This window comes from Talpa occidentalis, unplaced genomic scaffold, assembly GCF_014898055.3.
Source record: "Talpa occidentalis isolate TD23 unplaced genomic scaffold, MPIMG_talOcc4v2.1 talOcc4.7, whole genome shotgun sequence".
Classification (NCBI taxonomy): domain Eukaryota; kingdom Metazoa; phylum Chordata; class Mammalia; order Eulipotyphla; family Talpidae; genus Talpa; species Talpa occidentalis.
In genome coordinates, this window is record NW_023605083.1 from 21,885,166 (window position 1) to 21,901,452 (window position 16,287).

The 16,287-nt window shown below is 32.4% G+C and overlaps 1 protein-coding gene across 1 annotated transcript in view; it reads right to left on the bottom strand.

Annotated features, from left to right (window-relative positions):
* Positions 1–16,287, bottom strand: part of UHRF2 (ubiquitin like with PHD and ring finger domains 2) — a 71,198-nt gene that overhangs the window by 26,092 nt on the left and 28,819 nt on the right. The window contains exon 4 of the mRNA XM_037494907.2: positions 11,239–11,457. Within this exon, the coding sequence (XP_037350804.1) occupies positions 11,239–11,457 (219 nt within the window). The remainder of the gene's footprint in view (positions 1–11,238; positions 11,458–16,287) is intronic.

Here is a 16,287-nt window from a genome sequence, read left to right on the forward strand (position 1 = left end):
TTACTGTCTAGAACTTTACAGAAAAAACAAAAACAAAATCCTTAATCAAATCTAACTTCATTTTTTGGTAAAAGTATTTATTTATATGCCTATTTCCATTAGGAAGGACCAAGTTATATAATTGGCTTTTCCTATGATGACAGCAATCATACTCAACACCTTTGTTTATATTTATTAATTCACTGGGGATATTCCCTTCTTATTTATTGTTGAAATTCTATAAAGAGAACCAGATTGAACTATTGGTGACTCAATAGTATAGCTCACATAGCAAATACACATTTAATTCTTTCTTTAGAAGTTTTTAAAATAAATAATTCTTTAGTATACTCTGTAGGTGACCAATGATTTTCTACATAACTAGGAATTCATGTATTTGAAGTGTTTCAATTCCACTGTATTTTCCTTATCAATGTTCAAATTGTCTCTTTTAGCCATATGATCTTCCAGTTGACCTCAAATTCTTAGTAGTCTTTGTGGACTGCCTTATTGTCCTCAATAAGACAAGAAGTTCCAAGTTTATCTTGTACATTATCTGCCCCTGGTCTAGAGTCAAGTCTCCAAGGAAGCCTGATTTCTTTCAGGTGAAAATGATTTATTTTAAAACCACAATTTAAGCATCAGAAAAGATTACAGCAAGTCACTATAGGTTTTTTCAGTGGACAAAACAGCAAAATTTAAACATACATATTAATACATGTACAAAAGACCTCGTAAGTTCACAAATAATTTGTTCAAATTCAGGGATCCTTGAGTCCCTTTCGGAAACCTAATTCTCAAATACCAAGAATGTATGAAATTAGAATGCTTAAGTACTTATTTGCTTTATCTCATATTACATACAAAACAATCTTACTAGTTGTCTTTATGATTACTTTAGAAAGGTCAGTTTTTGTGTATCTTATAGTTACATCTATAGTGTAGATCATGACCATTTCATGCTGTACTTTCCCCTTCATACATCACCCTCTTTCATTCAAGTTCTAAATGTATAAACTTTTTTTAATGTGATAAACATGAAACTGATAAAATGATAAAGTTCTCTTTATGTCATATTCTCTTCATCATTTTGATGGAATACAGTCCTCTAAAAGATTCCTCAAGGAAGGGTTCCTTGGGAGAGTTAACTCCCAATTGGGAGAGTAATTCTCCCAATTCTTAAAATTTAATGATAATTTGTCTCCAGTCTTATATTGAAGATCAGTATGGTTGAATCTAAGTCATCTTTTCTTGACTCATGCATGTCTTTCTGAGATGCTTTCTTTTTAAAAGTGTCATCCTGATTTCTCATTTTTCTTCTAATTTTGTATGGAATTAATATCAAAGCTTTTCTTTCGCTTGTTTTAGTATTAATTTTCTTGAATCTTTAGAGGGTAAAATTTTACTTAGTTTTGTCAGTTCACAGTCATACCTCCAGAGTTCATAATTTTTTGCTGCTTTTTGGAAAAACATTAAAAACTATGAAACCAACAGAAAGCAGCTAAGTCACTGAGGCCATGGCTGAGAGAAGTGGTGCAGACTATAATAACGTTGTGCATGGGAACTTTTTGGGGGTGATGAAATGTTCTTTATCTTCAATATAGTGGTAGCACAAATATATACACTTGTCAATATTCACTTAAAATACACAGTATATTACTGTATATAAATTATAGCTCAAAAATTACTGAAAAAAGACACTATAGAAGCTTACTTTCTGAAATCTCCTGGCACTATTCCCCTCCCCTATTTTTAACTGGACACTTTCCCTTTGTCTTTATTGTCCCTGTTCTACCGTTTGGATTGTATTCCCAGTACTTACTACTTTATATGGGGGCGCTTTTCTGGAATGGAGCTTTAGTTGACTAAATTTGAGAATTCAGAGGGCTCTAATTCTCTCAGTCCTTACTGCAAGCTCCTTGTACTCATGCAAGGATATCCCTTCTAACTTTAGCTGCTATATTAATTTTCAAATCACCCAAAAACTAGCAGCTTAAAACAAAAATTACCTCAGTTTTTGTGGATCAGGAAATTGGGTGCAGCTGAGCTGGGTAGATCTGGCTCAAGATCTCTCATGAGGTCTCAGTCAAGCTGTTGACCAGGGCTGCAGTCTCATCTAATGGCTCAACTGGGGTAAGGTAGACAGGCTGTCTGAATCCTCACAACACAGCTGATGGCTTCTCCCAGAGGAAGTGATCTGAGAGAGCCCAAAAATGGAAGCTTCAATGTTTTATAAACTCAATCTCAGAAGTGGTATACCATCACTTCTGCCATATTCTATTGCTCACATAGACCAACTCTAACAAAATGTGGAAGGGAACTATATAAAGTACAAGTACCATAAGTAAGAATCACTGGAGGTCATCTTGAAAAATGGCCACCACAGCATTATACTAAAAATTTCTTGCTAGCTAATTTATTATTTTGGAGTTCTTGGATTCATCATATATTCCCTAGGACTTTCTCCACACTCTTGCACAATTGCTGATATCACAAACGTCTTTAGCTTTTTGCTTATTCCACCAGCTATTTTGGCGTTAGTGGGGGATACCACATCACCTTAAATGGTTGTAGATGTTACTCAGGAGTTTTTGGATTAGATATTTTATTTATTCTGTTTTATATGAAAATCTAGGGAGAATGGAAAACTGTACTTTTGTCATCTTCCCAGAATTCCATCCATCCTTCTATTTTCAATGTCAATGATTTCATATTTAAAGAGTCCTTGTTGCAAATAGCGTATGGATTTTGTTTTTACTTCAGTCTATTATCTTTGTTTTTAATTTTAATATTTAGTCCACATATAGTTAATATAATGGCTGATATTTACATTTACTCCTGTCACTTCACTGTTTTCTATTTTATCTATCTTTTTGTTTCTTTTCTTTTGTCTTGATTGCCTTCTTTTGGATTATTCTAATAGCTAGTATTCCATTTCCACTTGACTAATTTGCAAGTAATTTATGGTGGATCTAAGAGACTGCATCAGGTAAAACTAACAAATCCGTCTTTTTAAACTTTATTTTCATTAATTCCTTCAACATTCTAGAATAGCATAGCTCAGCTTTAAAACCTGATATTTTTACATAGCTGTCATGCATTTTTATTCTAAACACATTTTAAACTTCACTCTTAACATTTTGGGGAATCTATTTGCACTTACTCATATATTATGCCTTCCTTTGTTCTTAACTCCTTCCTATATTACCATGTTTCTGAGATCACCTTCCTTCTCTTAGAGAAGTCCCTTTAGTATTTATTTTCATCCTGGTCTTGGATATTGAATTCTCTCAGGTTTGGTTTATTTTGGCTTCATTTTGTAGGATATTTTAATTAGAAATACATTTCTAAGCTGAGTATATTTTTATCTTTGTTTTCAGATGCCATTTCATTGTGTTCTATCTTACAATATTTCTGATGAAAACTCAGTAGTCTCCTTTGACTTGTCTTTAGTTTTCAGCAGGCTTATTGAGATGTCACTGTGTTTTCTTTATATTTACCCTGCTTAAGTTTTACATTCAATCTTGGCTGATATCTTTTATCTGTTTTCGAAAATTCTAACTATTCTATTTGCAGGTACTGTTTTCATCCTACTCTTTGATTGTTTTTGAATAACAATACATATCTTTCACTAAATCCCACTATCTAACAGTCTTCTCTGTTTTTTCGCATTGTTTCCCCCATGTTTCAGTATGGATATTTTCCTAAACTTGCCTTTCAGCTCAGTAATCCTATCTTCTGTTATGTCTTTTGCACTGTTAAACCACTTTTCTGAGGTATTAGTTTCAGAAACTGCATTTTCCAGTTCTATAGTGTCCATATGATTACTTCATAGATTCTAATCCTCAGTTAAAGTTCTCCCTGTTTTCAACTATTTTCTTGAGTTATTATTAATCACAATTAGTCATGTATCACTTAACAATAGGGTTATGTTCTGAAAATGCATTGTAAGGAGATTTTATTGTACAAATATAATAGAATGTAGTTACATAAACCTAGATGGTATGGCCTAGACTATATGCCATAGCCTATTGGTACTACCCTTGTATATGCAGTCTGAAATCGATCTATGACTATACTTTAAAGTCCCTGTATGACAACTTTAATTATCAATACTACCTATGAATCCATTTCTATTATTTTTTTGTTTTGTTTTGTTTTTTCTTCTTGTTCTTGATTATGTAGTCTGCTTTTTTTCCCTTTTCTTCACAGCATAGTATTTCTGGCACTATGCAGGACAGCGTATATAAAACATTAAATGATTCAGATGTTATAGAAGGTCCAACATTCCTCTGCTGAGGAGATACTGTGGTGGTTTACACTTGAATCAGTAACTACACTCTGGGAAGACTCATTTACAGCCTTGGTAAGGTTTTGCATACCTGTTTGCCTTATTCATCCACTGCTTTCAGCTAAGAGCTTTTTTGTGTGCAATCTGTAGAATCATTTCACCAGTAATTGTAAAATCTAAATTTGCCTTTTCATACTGCTGAAAATTCCACTCTGCTTCTAACTTACGCTTTTAGCTTCCCACCTAGTAGCCCAGTATTCAGCCAAAGTCCTGACAGGAAAACAGGCCATATGTTTGAAGCATCCCAAATATCTGCCAAAAGTTCTTATTTCTGTCCCCATCTTGTCCCCAGTTGATCTCTAGGTTTGCACTGCATCCATAATTAGCAAAGTCTCCAGGGCAAAAAGCAACTACAAAATCCAACTGCCATCTAACATTCTTCCCTTTCCAGAGTCATAACCACAGTAGTCCTTGCCTCTCTGCTAATTTCAAACATGATAACTACACTTAATATGGCTATTTTAGTTCTTCTGGGTAAGAATACTGATCTAATGCCAGCTATTTATTCCATCCTACCTGGCAACACAAACCTTCCATGCACTTAAGTGTTTCAATAAATGTCACAAAATAGCTTCAAAACAAAAATACCCTTTCACCCATTTATTTATTATTTTAGTTGAAGAGTCACTGTATCCTCTACATAAAAACTAGTTCCAAACATGACAACCCAAACACATAAGTAGTAAATTCCTTCAAGAAATACCATTTTTCACCGAGTCCAATACACACACAATTGTAAAACACATTGTTTTATATACTGCCAAAACATAAATAGGCCTACTATAGGACAGTCTAAAAAGAAAACGCAAATAAAGTTAAGACACCAAATGAAAGCCAACAACTATAAGACACATTACTTTATAAAATCCCAAGAAAAAAAGCCGGAGATGAGGTGTTTAAAAAGGACCCTTAAATAAAGCCAAATGACTTCTTTCATAGATAAAGATAAAGGGGAAAGATAAAGATATAGACCACCTTGCAGAGAGAACAGAAAATATATAAGCCTCTTTCAATAAATAGAAAATATATCCCCTAGGAGTTGAACCACAAGGGATGGTTTACTCAGGTTTGCAGATAAGATTTTACACTACCAGCGTGGTCTAAAACAGTTCTAGCAGATAATTAATTCTGATTTAGATGATTATCAGGTGATTATCAGAAACACACTCAAGTCTTTGAGAGAACCCAACTTCAGTCAGTCCATTATCAATTTTAAGATACAACTTCAGAGATATTAAAATATGAAAAATTGTTAACATCAGATTCTACAAACTATTGTATTTACTGAATTCTCATTGTAACCAGTGTCCAGACAGGGTCTGGCAAAAGCAAAAAAAACAAAAATTAAGGCATTAATTTTGTTATATCACCATTCCAGTGATATAACAGATAAATAATGGACCTAACAGATGCCCATATCTTGAGCCCAGGAACCTGTCAATGTATTATCTAATATGACAAAAGAGACATTACAGAAATGATTACACTGACTTTGAAAGAGGAGGATTATTCAGGAAGGCTGATATATTGATAATCACAGAAGACCTTAAAAGTGGACGATGGAAGAAGTTTGATAGAGTTGTAACTACAAAAGAATGACTCAGAGATGCAACACTGTTGGTTTTGTAAATGGAGAGGGGCCATGGGCCAAGGAGTTGAGAGGACCCTAAAATCTGGAAAAGGCAAGGAAAGGGATTCCCCTTTAGTGTTCCTCTGCTCACATTTTGATTTTAGGCCAGTGAAAATCATGTAAAACTGACTTACAGAACTGTAAAATACTATGTTTTATTGTGCAAGTAACTAAATTGTTGTAATTTGTTGCAGCAACAACAGGGAACTAATATAAATGGGGCAGGAGAAATAAGTCAAGTGATAATAGTGTAAGGAAAAATGTCAGAGAAAAGGAGAATTCAACTAATCTATGCCAGGTATGTGGATATGACTTTAAGTAGTGTAATCAAGAAAGGTCTTTCTTGAAGTGATGTTTGAACAAAAAATTGAAACAAACGAGACAGAAAAAGCCAATGAGTATCTGTGCAGGGCATACCAGGCTGAGGGAACAGCAAATGCAAAGGACCTGAAACACCAACATGCTTACATAATTAAGCAACATAAGGAGGCCAATACAGTTGGAAAACAGTGAGTTTTGATTATAACTTGATATGGATTTCAAATTTGTACTCTGTAAGAAAGTTGCATTCAATATTACTAAATATATTTCATGATAAGCAAGTATGGATAAAATTTAGTAAGTAGATAAAATCCTATAAAAGTGACCCTGAAACTAAGAACACCAATAGCTTTAGTAAGTTCAGATAAATTATCTTCTTGCCATATGATTATTTCAAATTCTATTTTACTTATGAACATCTAAACATGTATAACTTCAGGTGGTACTGAATATCATATATATTACAGTAGTAAGTAAACAAATTATTTTGAAGACTTGATTTAAACCCAAAACTTTTGTTTTGAATTTTCTTGAAAGCTAATGTACAAGTAGAATATGACAAGTTATAAAATAGAATTTGATAACTAGAATTAGACAGTTCAAGCATAGTCACTTTTTGGTACTCACAAATTAAAAACAGAAACAAGCATGAACTTTAACTCCAAGTTCCCTTATCAAATCTCCAAGGCAGATAAAAAATCATGTCCTCTATTTGCTTCTTCCTTTGTACCTTCAATACAATAGAGAGGGTCAAAGCTGAAGATTAGTACTTTGCAAAAGTCTAATAAAACTGATAAACCTCTGGTGAGATTGATTAAAAAGTCACAAACTAAATTCAGGAATAAAAAAAGGAACATCACAAGAAAGACTACACACATTAAAAGATGATGCTACCCAACTAACTTATGACAATAAATTAAAATTTAGGTAAAATCCACAAGTGCCTAGAAACTTAATCCTATTTCAAGAAGAAATAGAAAATCTGAACTATCCCATAATCGTTACAGAAAATGAATCACTCATTAAAAAAAAATTTCTTCCCACAAAGAAAACTCAAATCCTAGAGGATTTGACTGGAATGTTCTACTGAATATTCAAGACAAGGGCACAAAACTCTAACATAAGACCATAAGAGAATATTCCACTAAATTATTTTATAAAACTAGCATAATTTTTGAAAGGTAGACTGAGAGTAAATTTACATGCAAATTTTATTCATTAACACAAATGTGAAAATCTCATACAAAATACTACCTAGACAACCAAAGCCATGAAAGCACATCTAAGAAATACTTGTATCAGACATTATCATTATCAGTAAAATTTTCAAAGTGTTTTTCTTAGAGATCAAAAGGAAAAGAGATGCCTGCTATTATCACTTCCTTTCAACAATGTACTAAAGTTCAGCTGGTGAATAAAGACAAGAGGAAGAAATCAAAAGAAAAGACAGAAAATATTTTAATTCACAGATGATTATAATCATAAAAATTCCAAACCACCTAATGTGAATTAAAATTAATAAATCTAGCAAGCCTACTGGATCCAAGATCAAAGATTGTCTGTATACCAATAGCAAAGAGTAAAATAAAATAAAAACAACATATACAGTGTTGCCTAAGGTTAACAAGTGTTGCCTAAGGTTAAAAAAGATAACAGACACATAAGATCAGCTCTCTGAAAAGAATTATATCAGGTTGAATTATATAAATGACAACATTCAAGTATTTTGAACTTACAAAAACATTTTGTATCATTCCAGCTAAGAAAAACATGAAAAAAAAAAAGGAAACTATTAAAGATGAAAATAAGTGAATCACATTCATGGATTAGATTCAATGCAATACCTATCAAATTCCAATGATTTTTTTATGTGGCAATTACAGATGACTAGAAAATTCAAATGAAAGTACACAGAGCTAAGAACTGAGAAGAACAAGGTAGAAAGATCTGCTCTTTCATATTAAGAAAGCATGTAACTGTTAATGATACAGAATAGAGATGAAATATAAAGATACTTGACATCTGAGGCGATATTGAAGGTCATGAAGGAAAAATGGGCTTCTCAGTAAAGTGTTTAAAAAACAAGATTATTCATATGTATCAAACTCTTACACTGCACACAAGTCAAACTCTTAGCTTATATTGTATACAAAAACCTACCAAGTGGATTAAAGACCTAAAGAAAAGCAAAAACACAAAAATTTTCATAAGGTAATAAAGAAGACTATTTTCTGAGTAGGGAAACCTTCCCACCAACCTTTATATTTTATTGAGCTATAATTGATATATAATAACAGTACAAATTTAAGGCATACAACATGATATATGAATAAAAACAAATGATTGCCACAACTAATTTAGTTAACATCCATCACCTCAGAGTTACATTTTTCTTTCTTGGGACCTTTTAAGATTCACTCTCCTAGAATTTTTTTCATATATACAATATAGTATTGTTAACTATGATTACCATGCTATACACTATACACCCAGAACTTATACGTCTTACAACTGAATGTTTGACCACTGTCATCCATTATACACACACACACACACACACACACACAAGCACACACACAAGCACACACACACAAGATTTCTTAAACATGACATAGAAAGTATAAGCATAAGGAAAAAAATGTGATAAATTCAAATACATAAAATTAAAAATACCATTCAAACATAAAGAGAAAATTCATAGAATCAGAGAAGGCATTTTCTCCACATGAAAATACACTGGTCAAATTTCTACAATTAGAACTCCTGAATATCAGTAAGAGAGACTATCTAACCAACAACAACAGAACACCAATGTTTGCTACACTACACGGTCCTCAAAAAATTATCCAAATTGCCAATTAATTAAGAAAAAAGCTGTCAATCTCATTAGTTGTCAGGAAAATGCAAATAAAAGCCACAAAGGTATACATACTATTTTATTAATACCCACCTGATTTTCAAAGGCTTGAGACTAAAAATTAAGTATGCATGAGAATTCAGAGCAAAGGAAACTCCTCATACTGTTGTGGAAATGTAATTTGTCTGAACCACTTAAATATTTGTGCTAGCTACTAAAATTGAAGATGCATAGATTTTACAATCCAGCAATTCTACTCCTAGATAGTAGATGCCCTGTAGTAACAAATAAGCACTGGGACATAGGAACAAGAATATTGTGGCAACACTGTTTATAATGGCCCCAAATTATCCCTCAACAGCAGAATACATTTATACTTTCTCTGATTATTTAACTACTTTTTCCAGTCAGGGATAAAGGATTCTAATCTTAAAAAAAATTCCCACACTGGCTCCCCTTTGGCTCTTGTGTTCCTAACATGTTTAACAAAAAACTTAAATGACAGAGAACATAATACCTTACAGGACAGTGTATTTTATAGTTGGAATAGCTATCAAAATATCATTTGAGTGAGTCAATATTTGCCTATCTAAAATTTCCACTCACTCTTAGTTCTAGTCCTGAAAATCAGGGTAGTCCAATCTAACTGTACCTCCGAACACTTTCAAAATAGTGTGTGTGTTGTCTGTGTGTGTGTTTAGGTCAATGATCTGAGTCCAGGTGTTTTTTTATATGTCCTATATTCATGTATCTAAGATACAGATTCTCTAATAACCAATTTATGTAGATGCTCTCTCCTTTTTTGCTTCATGATTTATTTATCAGAATTTCAAGTGGCTTAGAAGTCTGAAATTCAGTTACATCCTTACGTCTGGCAAAAGCATCACACTTGTGTTGGTAGCAAGTTCAGAAACTTTTCTAAATTATAAGCCATTTTCAGCATCTTACAGCATTCTTTTTCGTAGGAGTCAGTAAACTTTTCCCCCTGAAGGGTCTTAGAGTAAACAGATTAGGCTTTACAAATCAGATAATCTCACCTACAATAATTCAACAATGCTATTAAATGCAAAAACAGCTGCAGATAAAACAAATGAATAGGCATTGCAGTGCACCAATAGAACTTTCTTTCCATAAAAAACAGGCAGCCAGTGGGCTGTAGTTTACTGATCCTTGCTTTATATTGTTAACTATAAGCAGATGCCTAATCTCAGATTTATCACTATGTTATAATGGTATAGTATAATTGATATACTATACCACATTATATACATATATATTAGATTATATATATATGCATTATATGCAATAATCCAGTTATTCAAAACTTGACAATAATATTAGTTGGGCTGCTTCCCTTATGTAAAATTAAAATGTCAGGATCATTCTAAAATCAACAACACTCAACAAAACAAATGTACTCCTAAGAATTCATTCTAAAGAAAATGCCTATGGACAAAGTTTTTAAACATTATTTATAACAAAGACTAGAAACAAGTTAACGGGCTTTTGTAAAAAAGTAAATTAATGACTATTCATCAAAAAAAATCTATTCAAAAGATTCAGACCCAGAAAGAGGGTGATAATATTTACCTAAGTATAAAAAGATAGCTGTGAAATAATACATAGTACTATATATAACACTTGAGGGAAACATCTGAAAGAATTACTTAAACAATCAATTAAATAGCTGAGTGACTTGGTATTTAGGGCAAATATTTCACATTTCCTGAATGTCTTCTTTAAGTTTATTGAATTCTGTAAATTAAAATTATGTTAAAGAAAATTATGAAGGAAAAGTTCAGCTAGTCATGTAAGTTTAACAGATAGCTCATTAGGTAGACATTCACTGCTATATAAGCGGTATTATTTCCAAGATGCTTCCAAATAGTATTTTCAACCTTAAAGCAGCAATGGAGATTTAATGACTACTTTTAATAAAAAATTCCCAAGAACTTATTAAAAAGTTCTCTTTCAGTATGAAAACTTCAATTTTTGATATATTCCATTTTTTTTTACTAATAATCATGTGTTTAATGCCCCAAAATTACAATCCTTGATTAATTCAGAAATTAAGTAGTATCAGTGAGGTGACTCTCTTACCCCAAGAAAATATTCACGTGAAGTTCCTTTTTAGTTCTTGAGATTGTCTTCAATGAGGTAATTTCTGCATCAAACCAAAATCCTCTGTCTTTAGGACTTTCTACATTGTAATTAACCATTACCACATCGCCGATATTTAATTCACTCCATTTCAAATTGGTTCTAGCTCGTGGTCGAAGATCCTTGACATTTATTTCTACAGTACCACTTTCTGGATATCTGAGGAGAGACAAAGAGAATAATCACAGAACTTTGCTTATGATTATCGTCAATATATAATAAGTTAATTTTCAAAGTTAATCACCTAGGAGAAAAAGTACAACAAATTGCAAAGTCCTTAAATAGCAGAAATACTTCATTCTAACCTCTCCCCTGAATTTTGATACCACAGGTTGTTTTCTAAAATGTGAGCAAGAACTTTCTAAACATTCTCTCTAAGCCTTGGAGATGTGGCTCTCTTCATGGCTTGCAGAGGACAGTGACTAGCAAGTGTTCACCCCTATACTTAACAATCACTACCCTATCTACTTTCAGTGGACTATTACTTTAACTCTATAACATACTATGTGTAATATCTATTCAGGTAAGTATTATTGCTGTCATTTGGATATTCTCAATGAAATTATATAATTATATGGACATACTTGTGAATTATATAATCCACAATGAAAAGTAAATGATATACATTCATTACCTTTAACTGACAGAGTGAACAACTCTTATTTCAGTAAGCCATTCTTTTCTAGCTTAAAGTAGTTAAAAAACTAAGTTCTTTTTGCTCTTCATTTTCTTAACCCAAGTTTAAGAATGACTTTCTAGGACTAGATATTGACCTTTCTGAATTTTGAAACCAGTTCATAAAGTTCTGCCATTTGCTCTATGCACAATAACAAGAACCTGGTATGTTTCAACAGCCTCCATTATTTCAGGAAGAGAAAAATAAGATTCTGATTCTGATTCTTACATGCAAACAACACCCTAGCAATGGCAAAAAGACATAAAAAATTAAAAAATTAAACACTATCCAAAAGTAGAACCATGTGAAAGAATTCTAGCTGAAACTTGTATTTCTAAAGTTAACTTAGATAAACCAAACGTGAATAGGACCTTAAACTTTAGAAGGTTTCTTAATTTTAGGTATAACTCCTTGGGTCAACAAGCCAACAACAGCAATGTAACAGTCCACACTGGTTTCTATGAAATCAAGACATGTTGCTTTATGTTTTGTTTGGTAGTAGGGGACAAGGAAATGAGTTATTTACTATCTGATTACCACACTTAGAAAGCTGAATCTATACTGGGGTAGGTCAAACTACAATAGAAGTGGTTCTCAAGTGTGGGCTCCAAACCAGAAGCATCAGCATTATCTGGAAACAAGTTAAAAAAAGCAAACTCTTGTGCTCCACTTCCAATCTACTGAATCAGAAACACAATAGCAATCTTTGTTTACAGATTCTCACAGTGATTTTAAATTATGTTCAAGTTTGACAGTCCACAATATTAGAGTAACACAAGAATAATTATCACACCCTGGTATGTCCATATTAACAAGGTAGAAGCTAAAGGAAGACATCATTAACCACTAACCAACTTTGTTGCCTGCTCAAAATCTAAGTGGGTCTAACACTGGAATCTGCTTTAGCAGTTAGCCTTGGCTTTTTCTCAAGTCAAACAAGAACTACGAAAAAGCCTACTTTTCTCAGTGTATCTAACTCATTTAGAATAAATGAATATTAATATCCTGGGTGGGATCTTTGTTCAACCACCCAATTTAATCAAGTTTCTTTAAAAGTTAGTTGGAAAAAATAAATCTCAGGATTGTAAAGGAGCCTGAAAGATTTACCCTGTCATTGCCACAATTCCCTTCTACTACGAGTCTTCCAAATTACCATCCAAAGCCTGTTTGGCTAGCAAGTGATGAAAGGGCAGTTTTAACCCTAAGAAAAGACTTCTGTCATCACATAACTCTGACACAGAAAAATTACTTGATACTGGTTCAAAGGTAAGCACTGGAACCCATTCTATCCCTAAGTTCTGTGATAAAAATATACTCTAGGAAAGTCCCAATACTTGACAGTCTAAACGTCCCTGCTATCTTCAATAGTCTCAAATAAAAAATTTTTTAAATGCATTTCCTTCAATTTTATATGACAAAGTTTTAAATCCTTTATTATCCTCATGTCTTCACTTGAGTTATGTTTTATTTTCAGTCAGTCTGGATTTAAATTCCTTTTAGCTTCTTGATACTGTATATCCTTAAGGAACTTACTAACCTTCTGTCTCTTGTGTGTAAAATATATCTAATGGTTACTAATTGTACCTAATGGTTACTAATTGTATATGTTTTCATAATTAAAATAAGAAGACTTGTAAAGTGCCTGAACAGCATATGATGGGGTAAAAGTCAGTTAATATTTCGTCATTGCCACAGAAGTAATCTTCTAAAATTGAAAATTTTCTAATCTAAAGTTGTTTCGATTTTCTTAGGGCCATGTAGGATAGATAACTTTTCTTTTAGAAAAGATTCCTTTTCAGCTATAATGTGAAATTACATTTTGATATGACATTATGTATTACTATATTTTAATACAGTAAAATAATGGTAAAATATTTTCTATTTATTTACCCAAGTTTATCAAAATTAGATACCAAATATGGAAATATATTAAGCAAAGTAGAGAATTTGAACAAAGTTTTGAAATTGTGTATAAAACCATGTTTATTGGAGAGAAAACATAATAAATCATTTCATACATCAAAACAAGGGAATTTAATCTATGTTACCCTGGAACTAAATCTGTATGATTTCAGAACAAAATTATATAGCAGAGTATACATGTATATACTTTATGTATACAGTAAGTCTGTACAAGATAAGCCATAAAAATGAACAACACTATCTCTAATTCTAGCCAAAGAGATGTTCAATTGCATGCAAGAAAACATAAAGGTTACATAAAACTACTATTACCAAAGTCAATAACATCTCAGGGCCACACATGTAACTGTTATTCTTCACCTATACATCTTACCACCACATACAGTGACAACACAAAAGCTCCACTCTAACCCAGATTTTCCTCTTCTAATTTGTATATCTTTGTCTCAGAAACACCTCAAATTCAAACCTTTAAGATGGAATCCTTCTCTGCCTTAATCTACTGATTTTCAGTATCCTCTAAAGAAACTTCATATTCTCAGAAATTTATGCATCATCCCCAATTTCTCTTCTAATGCTTTTGCCCAGTTATTTAGTTCTCCTTATGCTATATCTTTAACACTCCTTGGATGTAACTATACAGTGAATATCTGCATTTCTGAAACTATTGTTAAGGTCCAACACATCTCCTGGGCTCTAATAACACACCTTATGATCCATGTCATACTTTTGCCAAAGATTCTAAAACACAGATCTAATAAAATATTTTGTGAAATAAGATAACTATCTGCTCGTAAGTTGTGGGAAAACAAGTATTCTCATACATTGTTGATAGGAATACAAAGGGGTACTGTGTCTTTTAGAGAGGAATTCAAACATAGTCATGAAAATTGCCTACAAATTTACCTTTTGATCCAGGATTCTACTTCTGGGAGTCCATCCCAAATATAAATTTCAAAAGCCCCATGAAAAGTCACATACATAAGCCTATTTATAGCTATATTATTCATAATAGCAGGATTAAGGAACAAAATCAAGTGTCCACAATAGAAAACCACTTAACATAGTGGTACAACAATATAATGGAATATTATGCTCCTATAAAAAGGAATATGCTATATGATATATGCTTGGAGTGATATAAATGAAGAGATATTAATTCAAAATGAGCAAGAGGAAAACAGGGTATATAATGTGCTACATTCTAATGAGTATGCATAAATATGCATACATACATTGTATGTGTAACTAACATAGTTACTATATATATTAAGAGGTAAGAAATGAGGTAGAAGGAACAAATGGATGCTCAGTTTCTCTTAATGTACCTCATTTTAGAGATTTAACAGTATAATCATATAATGCTTCAATTAATTATCAAAAAAATTAGCAAAATATAAGACACCCCCTACCCCCCAAAAAACCCAAAAACATAATCAAACAAAAGTAGTAATACATAATTGGTGGCATATAGAGAGGAGAATTACAAGTGACTTCAAAATACATTAAATTAACTGTATATTCCTAACATAGTTTTTCCTAAGAACACAAATATTTTTAAAAACTGCATCAACTTTTCATTAACCATACCATTTGTAATATTTAGTAATACTAGTCTAAAAGTACCAGATAGAGTAAAGGAAATCAGTGGTAATGTAATGTAAGTTATCATGGTTTTCAATGAAAGAAAAAATAGACTGAATTTTAGCCCTTTACATTATATTGAAATATCAATATAAATCTATGGTGCATTTAAACATATCTTAGACATGTCCAATGAGGAGATCCAGAAACCAGAATCAGTGAGCAACCCAGATTATGACTAATAAATAACGTTTTTAACTAAAAAGACTAAGATTACTTGAAGCAATGGCTGGAACCAGGCTGAGGGTAATAAACAGAAAGTTTGGGATATCCTGTTGGACCTGAAAGAAGTCCTCAAAAACGACCATGTCAGATTCAACCTAAAGGAGACTCATAAGCCAGAGATTGGATAATTTGAGCACCAGAAAAAACTGAGTTGAATTAAAGTAAGTGTTAAAATCCCTTAGTTCATAATGACACTTAAAGCAAAAATCTCACAAGGGTACTTAAAGTTGCACAAAACCAGCAGTTGCAATTGTCACAGTTCTGTCTTAACTTCACATGTTTCTCCTTGGCCAAAAAAGCACTAAACTATCTCCAAGTTCAAAACATTCAGCAACCTATAGTAAGACAGAGTCACTAGAAACAGCAAAATACATTAAAGTAAAATGGAACTTACCCCTTTCGGTAGTCACCCTAAAGGAACAGAGAGGCCAGTAATTATCCCAGCTGGTATAATACTAAATTGTTTCAAAACCAACTCATATTTGATGCCAAGTAAAAAGCATGCACTACTATTAACATGG